A 24,329-nucleotide genomic window follows, 5' to 3' on the forward strand; every position below is an offset into this window, starting at 1 on the left:
TGCGTTTCATATATTTTTATTTTAATATGTACAATTTTGTAATCTCCCTAACCCGGCTTAAACGTTAAACCCGAATTCGGGAGATTATATTGGCCATCGAGATGACCCCCTAAGCTGGCGGAGTTTATAAAATAGTCGTTTTAAAACATTTGTTTGACTTTAGAGAAAATTTAGTGTATTTTCGAAAAACTTAGTGTTTTACCACCCTTCTTACGAAATAATATAATTAATTCAAAATCGGTTGATTTGTATCTACTCGTTTAAAAAGTCATTTCTCATCAATTCAGCGGAAAAAAGTGATACTAAATTAGATTTAATGAAAACCATGTTTCATGCATTATATAATGAAATAAAACTCAAGCATTAATAGCCTAAATATACTGTGCATGCCCTAAATAATCCCAAAACTAAGTCTCGTGCCACAATTTAAAATAAAACACTACAGTTTATAAATAATAAGAACCATAAATAATAATGGGTAAATATGAAAAATATTAATATAATTTCAATCCGAGCTGGGCCCTCCAATTTGTCGGTTCTGCATCCTAACCTGGTGGGTTATCTGTAAAGATGTAAAGTAAAGGGGAGTAAACTATGAAGCTCAATGTGAGTTCGTTCACAAGAAAACCGAAACAATACCGCATGCAAAGCATGTGGGTTAGCAATTCTGAGAATAAACACAATCATAAAGCACTTTAGATTAACTGTTTATTATCCCATCACTTCACTACACTATTTCAGAAAAAGACAGTTTCAAATACACACGCTAATGTATAACAATACAAGTTCAATTTATTAGAAAGGTTCTACACACCTTACTTATGAGTTCCCTAGAACTCATCTACCATATCACTCCAGGTTGTAGATAAACCACCGCTGATTTGTACATAACTACCACTTGTTATGGATACACAATGTAACTGCAGATAAAAGTTGCCACTAAATTTATAAAAAGTGTAGGTGAACCACAAGTATTTTTGGATAAAAACATTTGCTCTGAGTTGCCACTTGGTTTGAGATCGAACCACAATTTGTAGTTACTGCCACTTGTTGTGAGTGCATAACATATTTATAAATTAAACAAACTGCCACTAGGTTTGTGGATAAACCACCACTTGTTTGCGGATTATTAAACTGTCACTCTTCCTTCGTACAAATCATCCCGCCCCATGCAATGCAATATGACATACTTCATAACATAATAATGCAAAATTTCGTAGGCATGCTTAACACTTATTCCGTTCAACACTAGCAATAGACATGTTCATCATGTATTCATTGGGGCGATAGCAGTAATAAGACTTAACAATTTATCAATAATACTTTAACATTAATCAAGTTTAATAACACGTGTTAATTGATGGCATCATAATGATTCACCTAATCAATATCGCTAAACGTATTATAATAGTGATCATTCAAGCATATAAATTATAAATTTTCGTATAAACACTAATTCAATGATCAATTAAGTGCACAAAAACTCCTAGGAACACTTCAAGGATCAAGTAAGGACTAAAATGAACAAAACATAAATTTCTGGGCAAAACTGTAAAACAATGGCACATGGCTGTGTAGCCAAACCGTGTGGAAGGGTTACACGGTTGTGTAACTGGCTGAGGCCATGTGGAACACGCAAAATTAGGCTACAGAAGAGACATAGTCATGTGGTTCATGAATTACACTAGGGTTTTAGGGCACATGGTCGTGTGAGGGGTTGTGTGGTCTACACGCCCATGTGGCTCTATTCCTAAACACAGCTTTGCCTCGATTCACTTGTAAAAGAACACGCACCTATCATCGGGATCTCAAGCAACGTTCCTTACGTTCAAATCTGATCTAGGGTACTTAAATCAGATCTTTCAAACAACAATTATACAATAGTTAACATTTGTTTTCTAATATTTTCAAGATTCAACGATATTAACGAAAGATTCATCAAGAACCGTGAAAAATTGACTAATTGATTTGAAAGACCAATATCGGATAGAAATCTTACGAAATTTGGGGTCCTAAACTTTAGATCGAGATGCACTTATCGCACTTGATGGAATTACGAAGGCTATTACGTAGAATTTCAACAATCGGTAGAGAATCGAATTATCAAGCATTGATTTATTATTGAATGCAAAAATAATTTCAACAATTGAGAGAAAAATTGATGTAAAGAATATGATGGAAAAGAAATATAAGAAGATGTAGGGAAAAGAGGAAGAATTCAATTTGAAATAGGAAAAAATCAAAATCCTAGGGTAAAGAGGAAAAGAATGACTAAATACTTAGGGTATTCAAATCTTAAGGGGCTACATGGTAAATTACCCGATCTTGGTCGAAATTTAAAATGAAATGAATGAGGATGGCATCACTTGAACAAAAATAAACAAGGGAAAAGGGTAAATGTTTAACCATTAAGCTACCGCCCACTCTTAATAAGTTTTTACTCCAAATAATATTTGTTTTAAAGTGATTTTTCTTCTTAGTTTGCTGAAAATAAAGATTAAAAAATAATAAAGATGTGGTTTGAACCTAAGACCTCTAAAGAATATACAAGCTACTTATTCATTAAGCCTAAAGTTCATTTCTTTTTTATTCATTACAATTGACCCCTTATATTTTGCGGTGTGACAAATTTATTATTTCCATTAATTATATATATACTTACTATTATTTAAGCGTCTGATTGAGTTAATGTCAAGAGTCAACGGAGCACCAACTCGATTAGGAAACTTACAGAAATATTCTTCCGTAATTATATTAAGTTATATTATTCTATGGTACTTTATATATTTATTTACTATTATTTAAGCCATTGACTAAGTTGGTATCATAAGTCAACCTGATATCAACTCGGTTAAGAAACTTGCGAAAATATCCTTTCATAATTATATTATTCAATGGTACTTTAGTCTTTTTATCTTAAAAAAGCCAACAAAAAAATTACATATGGTGGGATTTGAACCTTATTTAATTTAATAAAACATTAACACTACCACTAAACCAAAGCTTTAATTTAATATAATGTTTATATTTTAATTGTATTATGCATATTTTATTGCGTTCACCAATTGTATATTTATGACACCAACTCAATTAGGAAATTACGGACCCTTTGTAATTAAATTAAGTTATATTATTCAATGGTACTTTAGTATTTTTATCTTAAAAAAGATCCAATAAAAAATTATATATGCTGGGATTTGAACCCGTGTTATTGAAATAAAAAAACATTAATATTACCACTAAACCAAATCTATATTTTAACATGGTATTTACATTTTAATTGTATTGTTCATACTTTACTATTTCTATCCGTTTTATGTATATTAATTATATTGTTAATTGAGATTGTGTCAAAATTAACTAACACCGACTTAAGAATGATGTCAACACCATGATAAATAATTGCATTAATTTAGTAATCTTAATATAATGTATTCACATGTTTTAATATCGTGCATATTTCATATATTATTAATTAGTTTCAAATCATATATTTTATTATTTAATGTATGTTATTTTTAAATATAAATCTATATTCTAAATATGTAATTTCCATTAGTATGCGCGTGTGATAAAATTTCTAATACTTACATGGTAGTTCATGGTCAAGGAAATGAACTAAAAATTAATGATTGGTTGTAGGGGTTTATAATCTTTCTCAAACAAATTTAATTACACAATTTACTAAAACATTATATATTTGAATGAGATTGTAAAAATAAATAATGATAAAATTTTAAAAGTTAGCTAAAGCAGCCAAATAAATGCAGATATAATAAAAAATAATTTTTATATTGAATAATTATAAATTAATTATTGATTAAGTATTAATTCGATTGATATAGATAGTGTTATTAGTGTAGAAAGACGTGAATTTGAACACGATAAAGTAATTTTATCTTCTTATTTAATGGTTAGGAAGGAGTTATAAATAGTTCTAACTTCTAAGTTTGTATTAAAAAAATAGCATTGCAAAGCTACAAAATTTATATAATAAATAAAAAAATGCTAGGCTTGATAAAAGTATTATTTTTTACATATGTTTTAATACATGCGTTAGTAATAAATTAATTTAATTGGTAATATTTAGCCACTCTTATGTACGGGTGAGCAAAACTCGATTAGATTTGAAAAAATTAAAAAAAAATCAAATTTCGAGTCAATCGAATAAGTAATTTGAGTTTCGATTTCGAATCGAGATGAATTTTACAATTTGAATAACTTGAATAATTTGAATAACAGATTAGTGTAAATACCCTTTTAGTCCTTGTCAAGTTTAAAAATAAGCAAATTGGTCTCTCTCTCAACAAAAATTACAAAATAATTCAAAAAATTTTCAAAAATTTAAAATAATTTTTAAAATTCAAAATATTTATAAAAATTATAAAATTTTTAAAAAATTAAAAATATAAAGAATGTTAAAAAATTTAGAATAATAATTTTAGAATCTAAATAAGTTAATTAATTATTCAAGTTTATCATACTAAAATATTTTTATTATTATTTTACTTTAAAAAGTTTTCAAATATATATGATTTCAAATTTATGTGCTCTAACATGAAATTAATTATACTGTAATAATATTTTAATTTGGCATGTTTAATTTTTTTAGTTTAACTCAAATAATTTTACTCGATTCGATTCGAGTCGAATTTCATTTCACTCATCTTTTTAATTTTAAATTTAAATTTATACTAATTACTTTTTATTTTATGTCTAACTATTGTAATAGGTGTGTAATTTAAATAATTTTTTCTTATGTTATTATACTAATAACTAAATAAGACATTTTGAAATCCTAGCAATCTAACAAGTGTTATAAAATTTTAAAATTAACTTGAATCAAATGAATAATGTGATATTAAAGTTGTAACTTATTTTTACAAATTATTAATGTAATGTGTTAGGAATATAACATCATCTTGTTATATATACAAATAATTAAATTTATTCAATAAAAAACAATCAAGCTTATTTATTTTTCTATAAGTATATAATTAAACTAAAACATGTATAATTGAATAAAAATAAAATTACAATTCACGCTTATAATTATATGAAATTAAAATTTACATATCTTACGTATTAAATCAAAATTTATGTATAAATAACTTTATTTTAATGATGTATATATTAATGCATCAAATATTAATCCAAATTAAAGTTGATCTCAATTTCTAAATAATAATTTCAAGGTTAACTATATCTTTAAAAAATAAATATGAAATTTGCTAAGTCTTTCATTCAAGCCACCATATTATTATTGTATGGCCTCCTCTACCCTCATTAATCAAAAGCCTTCCTTTCACCTCCTCTTCTACAATTTAATTTTTTTTTTCATAAAATCACTTTAAATATTGCGAACCAAAATTCTAGTCATACATTCTTCTACTCATTGACGCCGTACCCAGTATTAAATCATCACGTGGAGCTCACTAATCTAATTTTTTTCAAAAAGAATCTTTAACATCCCCATTGATAATGTTTTAAAATTAAAAGACTAAAACAAAATTGTACTAATAGATGTGACTTTTTTAATAGTAATCTAGAAATGATGGAAGGAGGCCAAGTTACTAGGGGCACTTCAATTCACACAATTCAACCACGTAGATGCGAAATAAATAAAATAATTCACCTTACCACCGCCTCTGCAACCAAAGCCACTTTCTTCCATCAAAGCGCCACCACCTTTCTCTATTAATAATCATCAACAACATCCTTGATTTTTATTTATAATATAAAAGAAAACCCTCAATTCAGTAAAACGAAAAATTACCACTATTTCAAAATATATCATTTATGAGTGAGTTCTGACACACACGAGCATGACTGAACGGAGCGCATTTTAGCAAAACTGAGCGCCGCCGTGGCTGCTCATGTTAGCAGCGGAAGGAATCTCAAAATGCCAGAGTCTACCGACACTTTTAACCAAGTATTTTCTACATAAAAACTCCTCGGCGAAGACCTTCTCTACCCTCCGATCCACGTCGTGTAAGAACACGTGCGTTACGCCGGACCCTTTCCTGTTCCTCGCCATGACCGCCGCCGAGAATATTGCAGCCATCCTTCCCGGTGCCTCCGGGAAATATCCGCGCGGCGCGTCGATCATTATTAAATCCCACTCCGTATCGTAGAACTCATCGGGAAAGCCCGTCAAGGCAAGCTTGCACTTGTCGTTGCCTCGTAAGTAAGCTTCGGAGGGAAAACAGCTGGGTTCGGAGCGGTAATGGGAGAGCAGAGCGTCGGCTTCCTTGAGCTGCGTACGGTACTTGACGGGGTGGGCGTGGAGGACTGGCGCGTCTTTGAGCACGGTCTGGACCCATTTGGGATCCTCTTCCAGGAATATAGTGTTGCCATTGGGATTAAGCGAAGTCCACATCATGGAATCGTAGCCGAGACCAAAGACGAGGAAATTACAAGGAGAACGTTTCTTGAGGACATCAAAGGTAACGGAGATCTCCCTGAAGTTTTGTTGCGGTGTGATGCGTGATGTGGCGTAGTGGATGATAGCTTGGAGTTGGATCGGCGTGGCCGACCCATTACCAACGCCCTGGGGTGGCATGGTGTTGGCGACGGAGCATAGCAGCGAGTAATCGGCGGCTTTTATGAAGCTGGACGTAACAATCGCTCCGGCTATAAGGCCGGCGATAACGATGGGGAAAAGCCATCTCCTATCGGCGAGGAAATGCCCATTCCTAACTGTATCTTCCCTTTTCATTCTCTCTTTTCCTCACTTGATAATCTGATTAAATGAAACAAGAAATACAACCATAAAAAAGAAATAGCCGGTTTAAAATCGGCCTTGCTTTGGTTATATAAAAGAAGAAGAAGTGAAAGAGGGGAGCAGGTTTTTGGCAAATAAAATGATAAGGAGTGAATTTCTTTTTGAATTGGACCATATTTTTAATTTATTAAGTAAACCCAGAAAAACAATAAAAGGTTATTACAGGCCTCATACCTCCTAGGCAGTGGCAATCATGTTCTTAAAGAATATCTGTTTTAAGTCTTATCGTGTCTCACAACGTAGCATTTCCTCATTGGATGATGTTCTTCTGTGGGGTCCACACCCTTCTTTCCTTTTCATATTTTAAACGCTTCCTCATAAATTTGGTAAAATAGCTATTATCCATTTTTGTTATTTTTTTCAATCCCTTTTTTCTAACCAATTTAATTAAAATACCGTTAAAAAAGTTAATAGAATGATGTAAAATTTCATATGTAATATATTTTTAATGAGATATAATTTATTGTTTAGATAATCTAATAAAATAATTACATGTAAAAAATAATAAATTAAATAAATAATACATTAAATTAAATAAATAACTCTTAATTTAAAGAAAATAAATGTAATTATCTAAAAATAAATAAACTCAGTAGAAAAATGAACTCAATAGAAAAATTTCTCATGAACAAACGTACAAAAGATTGAAATCTTTTGAAATAAAAGGAAAATTAAAATCTTCAATTTATTCATTAAATTTGTTAGAAAAAACGAATTGAAAAAATAACAAAGGTTGATGTCCAAAAAGGACTAAAAATTACAATTAGGGTCATTTTAACTAAACATGCAAACGTTACAAGAATCAATAATCTAGAAATCTGCTTAAATTATAAAAATACAATTATACAAAGGGTAAATTACATTAATGTTCATAACTATTAGTGAATTTCTTTTTTGGTCATTCAACTATAAAAAGTTACAAGATGATCACCCAATTATTTGATTTTATCTTTTTTTTATCACCAGCTGGCTAACGATGATAGCTTTTAAAATTGACACGATATCAAATTTAATTCTCAACATTTATAAATTATGTAAATTTAGTCTTGACTCCAAAGAAATTTAACCCTCAACATTTACACCTTGTGTAATTTGATTTTTTTTTTGTTTACAGTTTCTCTTTATGAGATTGGTGGTTAATTTTAAAAGAATAAGAAAACATGAAAATTATTATCCTCAATTTTTAGGTGTTTCTCTTTTTATATATTTTTAATTAAATTTAACTAATAATTTATTTTAAAATGAAATGGTCATAAATAAAAGTTTTTATTTTACCATAGCTAGTAGGTGTTTTCATCTATTATTAGTTTTTACTTATTTCTGAAAACCCAAATTTGGCACGGTTAGACCAATTAAAATTAATGAGAGAAAATATTTGAGTATTTTAGGCTTAAATTATAAAATGATATTTTAAGTTATACTCATTTTTTAGGGCAAAATACAAAAAAACCCCTATTTTTTAAAATTTACCGAAATGGGCTCCGTATTTTATTATTTACTGGAATGGGCCATTTTTCCCAAAATCGCGTCCACATCAGCGCGATGTCAGGGGACGTGTCAGAACATCGCGTCCACGTCAGCGCGCTTTGCTTACGTGGACACAAATCGCGCCTATGAGGACACGATTTGCTGGCATAGATGAACAGTTTATATTTTTTAGCTTGGAAAACTTTGAAAGGCCATAACTTTTCGCTCGGTTTTCCGATTGAGACGATTTTTTTATTTCGAATAAATTTTCGAGATCTACGCGCTGACAAACAGCCGAAGGCGGTTTGCCGCAGTTTTCGTCGAAAAAGATCCTTTTTTGCCCCTAAATTTTGATTTTTTCGGTTTAAAATTGAATTTTGAAACATTCAAATCATTATTTTCCTTATTTATTTGAAGTAAACACCGGATTTTTTTTACAGAATTGTTGTATTATTTTTTCTGATTTGACACGTGTATGGAATAGGTCCGATAAATCGTTAGAACGTAAGTAATATAATTAAGATAATAACAGTATTTCTATAATATGTCAATTAATTAGTTTAGCTTAGTTGATTAAGATATTTGCTCTTTTCCCTTAGTACCTTGGTTCAAATCTTGTTGGTAGCAATTTTGAATCTTTTTTGTACTTGTTGCTATTGATGTAATATTGAAGAGTTAATTGATTAAAAAAATAAATACAAGTACAAAAAGATTCAAAATTTATTTTTTCAAAATACCAAAAAGCTCTATATTTTTAAAATTATCGAAATGGGCCCGGTATTTTATTTTTTTGACCGTTGAGTACTGTTCACGCGCGGGCCGAAATCGTGTCCACGTCAGCATCTCGAGCTGACGTGGACGCGATTTCCCGGAAAAAGGACCATTCCGGTAAATAATTAAAAATTGGGCCCATTTCGGTAATTTTTGAAAAAAAAGAGCTTTTATTGGTAAATTGCCCCATTTTTTAAGTTGATATTTAAACTTTTTTTGTCATAAATGCTACTTAAACTATATTATGTTACCCGATGTGGTACCTATCCTATACTCCGTTACCCAAATTACTACATACGTTTAAAAAAATTCTTGACCAATCATTTTGTGACACTTGACAATTTTTAACTAAAAATTAAAAAAAAATATTTCCTTAAGTTTCTAAAAAAACTTATAATGATATTTTCATCTCTTTTGTTCTTCACCAAAGAACCCCAATGACAGGAAATTCAAGAACTCTTCGAAAAAACTCATCTGAACCTAGTTTTTCGCTACAAAGCCCGAATTTTGACAAGTTTTTCTTTCCTTTTTAAATTTTTAATAGAGTTAATATTTGGTATACTAACAATGCACTTTTTTTATTCTACAAGCAGACTTAAAAAATTGTCATATGTATTTTTTTAAACATTATTTTTTTAATATTTTACTATATCCTTATAGGACACTTATCAATCTCTTAACTGCTTGTGGAGTCCAAAAAAAAGAAAATATTTAGTACATTGCTAGTGGGGTTTTTAGACTCCACAAGTAGGGTAAAGGGATTAACAAATGTCCTATAGGATTATAGTAAAATATTTAAAAATAAATATTTTAAAAAAAGATACATATGTTAATTTTTTAAGGCTTTTTGTGAAATAAAAAATACACTGCTAATGTACCAAATACTCACAGTTTTGGTGGTAATAGATTGACTTACTAAGTCAATCCATTTTCTGCCTATGAACACTACTTATTATCTAGAAAACTTAGTTGAACTTTATATTTCTAAGATATCACGCCTGCATGGAATCCTATCTTCCATAGTTTTAGATAGGGATCCAAGGTTTACTTTAAGATTTTGGAAGCAATTACAAGGATCATTGGGAACTAAATTACAATTCAGTACTACGTTTCATCCTCAGACAAATAGTCAGTCTAAAAGAGTTATTCAAGTTTTGGAGGATATGTTAAGAAGCTGTGTAATTAATTTTGGGCTGAATTGGGAAATGTATGTTTTTTTGGTTGAATTTTCTTACAACAACCGTTATCATGTTAGTTTGAAAATGTCTCCATTTGAAGCCCTATATGATAGAAGATGTAAAACACCTGCATGTTGGATGGAACTTGGTGAAAGAAAATTAGTAGGTCTTGAATTAGTGCGTGAAACAGAAGAAAAAGTCTTTGTTATTTGTAGTCATTTGAAAGTTGCATAGGATCATCAAAAAACTTATTTTGATCTGAAAATGAAGGAGATTTCTTTTGAAGTTTGTGATAAAATATTTTTAAAGGTTTCTCCTTAGAAGAGGATTATCAAGTTTGCTCAGAAGGGAAAATTGAGTCCACGATTTGTAGGTCTATATGAAGTCTAAAAACAAGTTTGGTATACAACCCGCCCAAAGAAGTCTTTATATTTGGTTACTGTTTGATATGTTTTTGGTAAAGTAAGGATAAATGTGAATAAGTAACGTGCTTGTTTTGACTAAGTATAGGATTCTATATGTATTCGTCGTTTGACAAGCTCTTTGTTTTGGCATATTCTGTAGTTTGGCAGACTCTTCTGTTTAGTACTCTCCCAACTCGGATGCTTTTGGCGAACTCAATAAGTTTGTAGTTGTTTAGATTTGTTTATTATTTAAGTATGATAATTTGGTTAGTTGAATTGAGATTTAGTTAGAACGAAACTGGACTACTATAGATGATAAGACCTAAATTAATTTAAGAGCACTTAATCATAAGAATCAAGAGAGTTAGTTAAATTATCTGATTTTTCCACTAATCTTTGTCTCCGAGCACCTTTACGTTTTCTTCTTCTTTCTCGATTTTTCTCTACAACTCTTTGATAACGTAAGTTAATAAAACATTTTTGAAGTAAGGTTCACAGTATTCAGCTAACTTATACGTTACTACCAACTTATTGGTAATTACTGATAAATCCTATATTATTCTTTATGTCATTTACGTGTTCTTTGTTTTGCATGCATAAATGTTAGAATGGTGTAAGGAACGAAACTTCCTGATTCTGGTATAAGTGTTGTGATTTTTTCATGCATGATCAAATTTAATAGATTGATGATCTGATATGTTTAATTATCTATATTTTAGCTCAAGAAGATAACGAAGGTCCAACTGATAAGTGAAAGTGACCTACTTTATAGATTTGTGTTAGAGTTTTTGTAACAGCCTAATTTCCAGTAGTGTCAAAAATAATGGTTCGAGGCCACCAAATCAAAACTCGATATGGTCATTATGAGTTTTTGGTAATGCCATTTGGTTTTACTAATGCCCCTACTGCTTTCATGGATTTAATGAATCAGATTTTTCAACCTTATTTAGATAGATTCGTAGTTGTGCTTATCGATGATATACTAATCTATTCCAAGACAGAATCCAAGTATGCACAACATTTGAGGATTGTACTACAAACTTTGAGAGAAAATCAGTTGTACATAAAGTTTAGTAAATGTGAATTTTGGCTTCGTGATGTTGGATTTTTGGGTCACATAATATCAGCTGATGGGATTCGAGTTGATCCGAGTAAAGTTTCTGCCGTGGTAAATTGGAAAACACCGAAAAATGTTTTAGAAATGTGAAGTTTTCTGGGTTTAGCAAGTTATTACCGACGCTTTGTCAAAAAAATTTCGATTATTGCTTCGTCATTGACCCTGTTGTTACATAAAAATTTTGAATTTTTTTGGTTCGATGAGTGTTAGCAGAGTTTTGATCAGCTGAAGAAGATATTGACGGAAGCTCCAGTTTTGACTCAGCTAGAATTTGGTGTAGCGTATGTCGTTTATAGTAATGCGTTTCTAAATGGTTTGGGTTGTGTACTGATGCAGTCAGGAAAGGTGGTAGCCTATGCTTCTTGACAATTAAAGCCGTATGAGAAGAATTATCCTACACACAATCTTGAGGTAGCTACAATCATATTTGCTTTGAAGATTTGGAGATATTATTTATACGACAAGAAATATTACATGTTAACAGATCACAAAAGTTTGAAATATTTGATTACTCAGAAAGAATTGAATTTGAGGCAGAGACGGTTGCTAGAATTACTGAAATATTATGATCTGGTTATTGACTACCACCCGGGAAAGGCTAACGTGGTTGTGGATGCACTTAGTCGAAAATCATCATTGTTTGCACTTCGAGCGTTGAATGCTCATTTAACTCTTAATGAATATGGTTCTGTATTAGCAGAGTTAAGAATGAAACCTCTGATTCTGCAACAAATTTGAGAATTAGAAGATGATGATCTGAAGTTAGTGTTGAAACGACAGATGGTTCAGAATAATTTGAGTTCAGAGTACAGTGTTGGTGATAGTGGTATGTTGCGTTATCACAATAGAATTTGTGTTCTGAATAATTTAGATTTAAAAAATGATATTCTTTTTTAAGCTCATAGTAGCATGTACTCTATTCATCCAGGTAGTACGAAGATGTATTGCGATTTGAAACAAATGTATTGGTGGCCGGGTATGAAACAAGAAATTTGTGAATTTGTAGTAAAATGTTTGATTTGTCAACAGGTGAAAACAGAACATCATGTACCAACTGGTTTATTACAACCTGTTACGATTCCTAAGTGGAAGTGGGAATGGGTCATAATGGATTTTGTCTCTACTTACCTGTAACTCCGAGAAAGAAATATTCGATCTGGGTGATTGTTGATAGACTGACTAAGTCGGCACATTTTATTCCAGCCAGAACATATTTTACACTTGAGAAATTAGCGAAACTATATATATCTGAGATTGTGAGGTTACACAGGGTTCCAACATCCATTATTTCAAATCGAGATCCGAGATTTACATCGAGATTTTAGAGTAAACTGCAAGAGGATCTGGGTACTAAGCTTAATTTCAGCACAGCATTTCATCCTCAGACTGATGGGCAATCAAAATGAAGGATTTAGATTCTAAAAGATATGTTAAGATGTATACTCGAATTTGGGGGTAGCTAGGAAAAGTATTTACCGTTAGCTGAATTTGCATATAATAATAGTTATCAATCCAGTATAAAAATGGCACCGTTTGGAGATCTTTATGGAGGAAATATAAGACACCATTGTATTGGTCCGAATTAAGTGAATCCAAACTAATAAGAGTTGATTTAATCTGAGAAATTGAAGATAAAGTTCGGATTATCCGGGATAGTTTGAAAGTTGTTTCTGATCGTCAAAAATCATATGCAGACTTGAAAAGAAAATATATAGAATTTGCTGTTGGTGATCGGGTATTCTTAAAAGTCTTTCCGTGGAAGAAAGTATTACGGTTTGGCAGAAAAGAGAAGCTGAGTTCGAGATTTATTGGACCATATGAAATAGTGGTTCAAGGCCACCAAATTCGACGAGTAAGCTCATAAATTTTATTGTTTAGTATTTACTTGTCAAATGTGGTTTTAGAAAGATTTTTGAATTAGTAATTTGTGTTTTATTAGAATTTATTAGGTCAAGTGGTTTAGAAAATGAGGTATCAATACCTCGATTCTATAGACCAAGCCGTAAATATTTTTACAAACATTTACAGAGTGTTATTAAGATAGTATTAAAGTTTTGTTAGAAAATTTTAACGTTTTGATAGTTAATTAATTAAAAAGGACTAAATTAGAAAATGTGCAAAACTTGTGAATTATAAGAAATAGTGATTAAATGGCTTAAATGGTAAATAAGGGAGGACCTAAGGAGTAATTAAGCCTAAATGAAATGGCTGAGGCGGCATAAGCAAAGAAAAATAATAAAATAATGTAATTTAAGGGTAAAACTATAAATAAAATAAAATTAAAATAACCAAATTGGATTTTAATAGTTTCTAGACAATTTCTTATCCAATTTTCTGTCCAAAAACACCATTGAAGAGCTCTTAAAGCTGATTTTCATAATTTAGCTCCATGTGAGTTTAATTCTTGCCTTTTTCTTGTAATTTTTGTGTTTTTAATATTGTTATAATTAGGCCCAACTAAGTTTTACATTAGTTTATGATTATATTTAGAATTTTGGAAGTTACCATTGATGAGTATTAGATGTTTTAGATGAATAATATGGAATTAGAGCTTTAATTTTATTGTATGATAATTTTATAAAGTGATTTTGTTAAATATTGATTTTAAGATCAAATTGTAAAGAATTAAAGAATTAGGATTTGGTATTAAATTTTTGTTTTATCAAGGGTTGTATGATAGGCTAGAATATTTAGATAAATTATTAATTGAGAAAAAATAGTTAATTTGATAGATTAATTAGTTAAGGACGAAATTGTAAAAGTTGTGAAAGTTTGAGGTAGTTGTGTAAATTTTAAAAATTGAAGGGTATTAATTGTGAAATGAATTAGAATTGAAATATATGCTAATGAATGAGTAATTTTATATTTTAGATTAAGATCCCGTAGATACTCGTGAAAAAGAAAAATTAACGTAATAGTCCTAGAACTCCTGCAAATATTACAATTTAACCCAGAAAGTTCACCGGTTAAACTTTAATATTTACATTAATTTGGTGAATGGTATTTTATATTTATTCTATTGTTGTAAATGAATTATTGTTGGAGTTATGTTTTTGAATTGAATATTCGAATTAAATGGAACGTAAGATTTGAGTATAATCATTGTGTGGCGCAAGATGTCATTGGAGAAAATGACGGTAAATTACCCAAGTAAATCGAGGTTTAGCATTTGTTGTCAACTTTCGTTTTTATTTCTCGTTTAGCTCTCACGAGCTTCTGTTTAACTCATATGAGTTTTCGTTCAGCTCTATTGAGCTTCTGTTTAACCCTTATGGGTTTCCGTTTAGCTCTTACAAGCTTCCGTTCAACCCTTATGGGTTTCTGTTTAGCTCTCATGAGCTTCTGTTCAGCCTTCGGGCTTCTGAAAATAATGTACTCTTATCCGTAAGTCGTTCTTCGATTTGGGAAGATTTGGTAAATGGCTTATGAAATTGAAATTGAAAAACATATTGTTTGTTATTGGTATTGATCTGATGTAAGTGTATTCATCGATTGAAGTTGTGGTTGGCAAGGAGTTTACATTGAATGAATTTATTTAAGTGATTTGTTGTAGCAGGTTCAGTAAGATTTATGTTTAATCCATCGAACTTACTAAGCTTCATTTAGCTTACTTGTGTTGTTTAATGTCTTTGTAGATTTTTATGAGGTCGGAAGATCGAATCAGCACATCAAGTCACACTATCCGGCTTATTCCGGTAGTTTTTGAAGCATTAAATATAGTATATACGGCATGTATAAGGTTTGATGTAGATTATATAAAAGTTGGTTTGTAAAGATGTTATGAATGATGTTTTGTTTACATAATCAACTTAGGAATATATTTTCGTTTTCTAATGAAGAAAATTTGTGATGTGAGTGTGAATAATATATGCTTATAGGTATTTAACGAGCAGTAAACCTTAGTGAAATTTGTTAAATGGACTAAATAGGTAAGTTTGAGTATTTAGAGTATATGAGATGATATATTGTGTATAAAACATGATTTTGGATTGTTTTGTTTGCTTTGTTGTGGTACATTGATGTGTTAAAATGTTGTATTTAGGTTAATACTTAAATGGGTAAGAAATGTGGCCATGAAATGACCTATTTTCATCCACACGGGCAGAGGCAAAGATGTGTGTCTCAACCGTATGTGACACACGGCCTAGCACATATGCGCGTGGTTTGGCTAAGGGTGTGCAAAATTCGGTAAAACCGAAAAAATTTGGTTAACCGACCGAATTCGGTTAATCGATCGATTAACCGAATTTTTTCGGTCGGGGGTCGGTTAATTATTTTTTGATTTTTCGGTTAACGGTTAATTCGGTTCGAAATCGATCAGTTAATTAAATTTTTTCGGTTTAACCTAAAAAATTAATAAATAAAATTATAATATATAAATAGGCCCACTATTCACCTAAACCCAATCCAAACCCAAGTATTCAACCCAACCCAATCATAAAAATTACAAATAATTTAATAAATAAAAATAAATTTCTAAAACTAAAACTAAAGTCTAAAAGTCTAAAAATAATTTAATTATGTAGTGATTCAATTCGGTTAATTTGGTTAAGTCGGGTAATTCGGTTAATTCGGGTAATCTGGTTAATTCGGTTAATTTTTAACCAAAAATAAAAAATATTTAATTTTCGGTTAATTCAGTTAACCGATCGAATTAACCGAAAAAATTTCGGTTCGGTTAATTTTTTTTGAAAAAATTTCGGTTCGGTTAACGGTTAAAAATTTTGAAAGGTCGGTTAATTCGGTTAATGTTATTTCGAGTCGGTTAACCGGTAGGTTAACCGAATGAACACCCCTAGGTTTGGCCATGTGTCCCCTGCATCTATTAAAATTGCAAAACAGAATACCCAGAATTTTTCACACGGCCTAGCACACGAGCGTGTGGCTTGGCCATGTCACCCCTGCACTTTAATATTACAAGTCAGTATGCTCACACGGCTTAGTACACTGGCATGTGTCTTGGCCGTGTGACCCAAGCCAGTAAGCTCCCTAATTTGGACACGGGTTGGGACACGGCCGTGTGCCCCTATTTCGAATGCCCATACGGCCTGAGATACAGGCATGTCTCTTGACTAGAGGTGCTCATGGGCTGGGTAGCCCGGCCCGGCCCGACGGCCCGCCCAAAATATGGGAGGGTTTGGGTAAAAATATAGGCCCGAAATATGGGTTTGGGCAAAAAAACGAGGCCCATTTAGAAAACAGGCCGGGACTCAGGCACCACTTTTTTGGCCCGAGCCCGGCCCGGCCCGATATAACAAATATATTTATTTTTTTAATTTTTTTAATTTTTTTAATTTTTTTAATTTTAAAATATTTTTTTATTTTTTTATTTTAAAAATATTTTTAAAATTTAAAAAAATTAAAAAGTATTTTAAAAATATTTTTAAAATACTTTTTTAAATTTTTAAAATAAAATTTTGGTATTTATTAAAAATGGGCCCGGCCGGGCCCGGGATTACGATTTTTTCCCGAGCCGGGCCTGGGAAAAATTTCAGGCCCATATTTCGGGCCGGGCCGAAATTTTTTATGGGCCCAGCTCGGCCCATGAGCACCTCTACTCTTGACCATGTGATCCACACATGGGCGTGTGTCCCTTGTAGAGGTGATCATGGGTTGGGCTACCCGGCCTGGCCCGACGGCCCACCCGAAAAATGGGAGGGTTCGGGTAAAAATATAGGCTCAAAATATGGGTTTGGGCAAAAAAACGAGGTCCGTTTGGTAAAACTTTTTCGGCCCAGCTCAAATTATATATTAAATATATGTTTTTTATTTTTAATCATATATATATTATATATATTTAATATGGGTCAGGCCAGGCTCGAGCTTAGCAATTTTCTTTCGGGCTGGGCTTGGATAAATTTTTAAGCCCATATTTTGGGTCGGGCCCTGGCCTAGAAAACGGGCCTAAAATTTTGTTTGGGACCGACCCGAACCCGGCCCGACCCATGATCACCTTTAGTCCCTTGCTTTATTGAAAATTTTTGATATTTTCTGAAAAATTTTTTGAGTTTCCGGTTTAGTCCCGATTTATTTCAAATGCATATTTTGGGCCTCGAGGGCTCATATAAGGGACAATATGAGTGATTATGATTAGTTTCTGATGTGCATGTTAAATGATATGAAATGTTCATATTTGATCTGAAAAGTTCGGTAATGCTCCGTAACCCTGTTCCGACGACGGATAAGGGTTAAGGGTGTTACAGTTTTTTGGTAAGTTTCTTCTTACTTTCAAGTGTTGTAGTTTCTTTATTTTATATTTTGTGCAAGGTAACTATACATTTGTATGAGCAATGATTGTCTAAAGTTATCAGTTTGAGTGTAGTTTGTCTGAGATGTAAAGTAAGCATCATTTTTCATGCTTAAGTCACTACCATCTGCTTCTGATATGTATGGAATGATACAATATGATATGTGATGAAGAAGAAGTGGAGATATGTTTGTGTAACCTTTGGTAGGACAGATATATTGCAAATCAGATTGGCAGATCACGATAAAACACGTTGTTTTGAATAAAATTGATATGATGAGTTGAGGGGAGAATGAGTGTGAACAAGTATGAAAGATATGCTTCGGATTCAGTATTCTGGGTACGTGGGTGGCATGAAGTTGGTTTTGTATAAGTTATATTAAATTGGCGTACAGTATATACCAAAGTGAGATGAGTTGGCTGTACCGAGTCTGCCTGTATTCTATATACACTAGTAGGCGTACTCTGTGTAATACGTGTGTGATCTTAAGAAAGGTTCAATTAATATACTAAGTAATGTATTGTATGATTTGTCTTTGGAACTCACTAAGTTCAAATGAACTTACTCTGTTATTCCTTTTTCCTTCTCAGGGATTGCTAATAGAAGGATGACTTTGTTCAGGACTGCGCCAAAGATCTGTTAATATTGTGAGCTGACTGTTTTGTGTTTGTATCATGCATGTCTAACGAGGGTGACGCTTAAGTGTATTTTGAAAATGATGTATATAATGATATCCTATTTATTAAGACTCTGATAAATGAGAACTTTATGAAGTACTAAAATTTGGGCTTAAGCCAATACAATCTGTTTATAAAGTTACCATATTTGAGTTATTACACCATTTGACTAGTATATTAATTTCGAAGTGATGATATTTCTTTCACCTTAGAAAATTAACAGTAAAAATATGTTTTACATATATAAATTGTAATAACTATTCAAAGCTTTCACTGAAATGTTTTTAAGTCAGTTTGTTTACAAGTAGTGATACACCACTCTTAGATGCTAATGTAGGATCGGGTTTTGCATGTTACACCAACAACTACCATCATCACTAGGTATATGCCAACTCAAACGTAATATTCAAAAGATCGTACAAAAATTGTTGAAGTGATAAGTGAGTCTTGGATGTCATCGATCTACTCAAATCCACAGGACCTAATTGTCACCTATGCACGAAAACAAACAGATCCACATGTTGAGTAAAAAAGCTCAATGGTGCTAACATAATTCGATAACAATATATATACAAATTAAGTAAACTTGTTATAATTTCATTTATAAACAAGTTTTTATAAATGAGCATTGTCTCATAATTCATTAATTTAGTTCTTTCATATGATGTTCTAATTAGGTTGGTGTACCTTATATTAATACTTCATTACGTCTCTTAAGCTTTGTATCACAATCTGAAGTATCAATATCAAAATCCAGAAACATCATTGTTATCTTAATTTCAGTTTCAAGCATATGACATTTTCATATCCACATTTATATATCAATTGCATGAATTGAATATTTCAATTCGTTTCATCATATCATTAGCCCTCAAGGCTCTTAATATGTAATATTCATGATCTTTCACATGCTATCAATCATCTCGTATTCACTTGTTTTCAGTTAACATTTTCAAACATAATTCATCAACATAGTTCATTTACAAGTCACTTTTTGTAGTTAAAATGTTATGGTACTTGTAATATATCCCTTATTAAATGGACTCAAATTTAATGATAGATACATGGATTATCCATTATCACACCAATATATGCTCATGGACAGGAGCTAGTGATATGTTCCCACGAACATTCGGTGCTCAAGGGAAAACAATCAGAAATAAATGCACCTAATGCTTTAAAGAACTATCGAAATGATATGTAGCTAGCGCTAATAATGACTTTGATATAACAAATCCTATGGTATGCCAACTATACCCGTAACTCTATCTGAGACTATTTTATAAAGCATTCATAAAACCAATATACATGCTTTCACATATCATTTATCTATTGAATCACATTTTCATATAGCATTCATTTCATTTATCAATTTCTCATAATTTTTCATCTTATCATAACATGAAATCATACAGTTACATATTCACAACATTTCAAAAGTCATCAACTAATAAAATGTACTTAACATTCATGAGACAAAGCAACATTATTATCTTATTCAATTTACTACTTAATAAGTTATGAATTGAAATCAATTTATGAAAGCACAAACCAGAAAGAATCAAAATTTATTTCTTTTGCCTAACATATTGAGCTTGATTGTATGGTTGAATTACTTGATTTTGACTACCATGAGATTTTTCAAATTTCACTCTTGAAATATTTGAGTTCATCTTAAACAAACAAGGTGAAGGTTTTAAAAGAAAATTTGGAGAAAGTCGAGATCAAATTTTTGCAATTAAGGTTTCTTGTGGAGGAAACTTGATTTCAAATGGGATTTTTTTTTTGGAGAAGATGACTTTAGTATTTGCTTTTATGTAGAATATGACTTTTTGCTTATGTAAATTTAGTATTTACTTCTTTTTTATTAACTATATGTGGTTTAGGTTTAGTTATTTGTTTTTTTTTTAAATTTAATTTAGTGTGACCTTTTTGTTTTATTTAGTTTTTCACATAATATATATTATCCATGTGAAATTGATGATTTGGAACAAGAAAAGTTTCCACATGTTGACATTTGGTTGGTTTAGCATTTGGTAATGGTGTTAACTTCAAGTAACATAATAATACACAAATTGATAATTCATGTATCCTATTGGACATTTCAAAGTACAAGTACCACATTAGACATCTTACAAAAGTAGATGTACCAAATAATACACAAATTGATAGTTTAGATGCTACATTGGACATTTTCAAAGTACAAATACCTTATTAAACATTTTATAAAAGTACGAGTACCAAATGTGACATTATCCTTAAAAATTTTAAATCAATTTTAACCAAATTTCTATTTTATTTTTACTCGTTCCAATTTAATTAAATAAATAATATGAATTAGATTCCAGTTCTTGGAACCTGCAATTGGTAATTGAAAAGAAGAGAAGTTGCTTAATGGAAGTGTTGGCTGCAGTGCTTCAATTTGCCTTAGCGACAAGAAGAAAGAAGGTATTTACACAATTCCATTTTTTTAGATTTACAGAAAGATTTGATTTGATTTAAATTTATTCTAATCCAAATATCTTGACTTGTTTTCCATACCACAAAGTGACAATTAATCATCCCGTTTGCACATGCGTGAAATCATGCATTTATTTAGCTAAAAACTTTGCACGGCAATTGCGTGGCCACTATGTAACCTCTCTTCAAGTAATTTATTTGAAACTCATGATTTAAAATTTTAGTTAAAATAATAAATATTGAAAATATAGATCAACACCATTAATAATTTAATTTAATTTGTAAAGTAATGATATTTTAGTCATTCCTCAATTGAGTTGATGTCTGGTTGATCTATAATACCATCTCGATCAGGAACTTAATTATAACTAAATTATGACACACCCACAATATAGGTAAAAAAAAATCTCTGTAAAAACATATATTTATGAAAATTTTATGTTAAAACCAAGCAAGGCATTGATTGAAATGGTTAAGTTTAAAATTTATGTGTCCCAAATTTAAATATTGTCATATTATTATTTTATTAAAAAAACATAAAAAGATAAAAACACCCTCGTATTAATATTTGTTACTTTGTATATAAGAATGTATTTTAGTAATTTCTTAATTGAGTTGGTGCTCAACTGACTTGAGACACCAACTCAATAAGGAACTTAATATACCTATAGATAGATGTATATGTAAGGGTATTTAGTAATTTCTCAACTAAGTTGGTATAAAGTTGACTCGTGACACCAATTCAATCAGGAACTTAATATAAGTATAGATAAATATGTAATAAACCCTTGTTTAAGTTGGTGTCATAAGTCAATTGGGCACCAACTTAATTGGGAAATAACTAAAAAGTTATACATTTTACAAAGTAAATTATATTGTTGTGATGGTGCTTTTGTCTTTTTATATTTTTATAAATCAATAAAAAATCACACGTAGTGAGATTTAAACTAAAAACACTACAAATTTTAACCATTCAACTTTACCATTTTTACTTGAGCATCATTTGGATTTTACATAAACTTTAATAAATATATTTGTAACATAAATTTTGTTCACACACATCGCGGGTGTGCCATAATTTAGTACACATAAAATCTTTGATAGAATTGGTGTCACGAGTTAACTGAGCACCAAATCAATTGAGAAATGATAAAATTTCATTTTGTTAAAATCTCTAATTAAATTAATGTCACGAGTCAACCGGATATTAACTCAGTTGAAAAATGCCTAAAATGTCATTCTAATTTACAAAGTAAATTATATTATTATGAATATATATATTTGTATAAAATCAATAAAAATTCATATATCTTAGGACACAATAAAATTTATAACTTCAATTTTATCATTTAAATTAAAATTTTAGTTATTTTTTATATAAATTTTTAAATATATTCTTTACATAATATTTCTTTCAAATGATATAGTCTCCAGATTATAATCTAATTCTAATATTATTGGAACGAATTTTGAGGAGAGAAGGGGGCTAATGCCAACAAGAAAAAGAAAAAAAATGAACATCATTTCTTTCGAATGTTTAAGTTCAGTTCAATTAAAATTTAGATAATAATTAAATATATTTCAATTATCCAATTTTATTTTTATAATTTAATTCCTAATTTTTTAAAATTATGAATTAAATTAATTCAATTCTGTAAAATTCGATTTATGTATGATAAACAATTGGAGTCCTTCGGATCCTGGGGGATTCTGACCAAATAATTGCTGCAACTTGTGTCTGCATTTTATATGAATTTTAAGGTGCACTCTTTCACTGTTACGGTTTGAAGAGTACTTAATCTGTGAGTTAATCACGTCAACTTATTGAAAAATAATAAAACCATATTTTAAAATTTTAAAATTAATAATATAAATATAGTTAAAATGTATTATAAGTCTATGTATTTTTTTTATATTTGAAATTTAATTTTTCTTTTTATTTTAAGAATCTTTTTATAAAGCTCAAGTGGTATATTGTTGCAAGTAAGAACCTTGTAAGCCTTTACTTGATGGTTCGATTTCTCACACATAAGTGAGCTCCATTATTGGTCACACACTCTATACCAACACTTCTCTCAAGTCTTTGTAGGAACCACCAATCAAGGCACTCCTTACTTTATAAAACAGGTCCACCAAGCACGTGCTTTAGTGACATAATTCATTGAATTACACATCAACATTGACCAATTTAAGTTTTGAAATATATTTTAAGTAAATAATTTTTTAATGAAACGGTATGAAAAATAAGTAAATAACAAACTACTTACCGCTTAATAGAAATTTTATTTTATTTTATTTCTTTCAACATTATCATTTAAATACTTTACCTTCAAAATTTTAAAATTAAATTAATCAAATAGTCTAATCATACCCATACTTAATTTTAAACTCATTACTTAACTTTTCAATTTATCAAATAAGAACTTATTTGAATGAAATAAGATCTGTATGATGAAATGTTTATGCCCGCGGGTACTAACAATTGGCATGTACAGCCTTGGCTAAAAGGAGCTTCTTAGGCTTAGAGATGCACAGCTGCAAGTTGGGGAGATTTAAGGAAATGCAAGGTATAAGCAGACAAGGTGCCTTGGCATAGAGTTAATAGGGGAGGCCTCTTAATACCCAGGCATTCATTCATAATAAACTGATTTCTGCGGTTGTCAAGTGGATCCCATATGTATCTTGTGCGGATAACATTTTTATTGACTGATACAGGCATGTAGTTTGGATGTGGTGCGCAACCCATTGCAGAAAATGACCATTTGGATCTTCAGCCATGGTAAAAGGAACTCACTTCTCTCAACTATCATCAATATCTACTTTGTCTGCCAGGAACCCAATAGAAGGCCAGTTTGGGTGCTTTTTAACCAGTTAAATGGCGCAACGACCGTCAAATTGTAAGTCTTTAACAAATGCATCTACTCATCTGTTAAAGGAACGTGGGCTATGTGATATCTGAGAAATTTGAATATGCAACTGGTTGGTTGTCTATATAACAAACGTTTGCATTTTCTTTAGATGAATAAAAATGCTTACTGATCCAGAAAAAAAATTTTAAACAGAAATAAAAAAGTTGAATAGCATTTCTTTTCCCATGAAAATCTATTTAAACATCTAATGCAATGAGAACAAATAGGATTTTTAAAGAATGCTTAGCTTCTTATCCCATTCAGTCATAAATGAGACATATATATATATAATAACATATAAAATATAACGAAGA

At 30.6% G+C, this 24,329-nt stretch overlaps 1 protein-coding gene across 1 annotated transcript; it reads right to left on the reverse strand.

The window, feature by feature from the left end:
• Window positions 1–5,701: 5,701 nt before the first annotated feature.
• Window positions 5,702–6,972, reverse strand: LOC121224174 (probable methyltransferase At1g27930). Its single transcript, XM_041106933.1, has one exon. The coding sequence runs from the start codon at window positions 6,716–6,718 to the stop codon at window positions 5,846–5,848; it is 873 nt and encodes a 290-aa protein (XP_040962867.1). The 5' UTR covers window positions 6,719–6,972; the 3' UTR covers window positions 5,702–5,845.
• Window positions 6,973–24,329: the final 17,357 nt, after the last annotated feature.

This window comes from Gossypium hirsutum, chromosome D12 (assembly GCF_007990345.1).
Source record: "Gossypium hirsutum isolate 1008001.06 chromosome D12, Gossypium_hirsutum_v2.1, whole genome shotgun sequence".
NCBI classification, from domain to species: domain Eukaryota; kingdom Viridiplantae; phylum Streptophyta; class Magnoliopsida; order Malvales; family Malvaceae; genus Gossypium; species Gossypium hirsutum.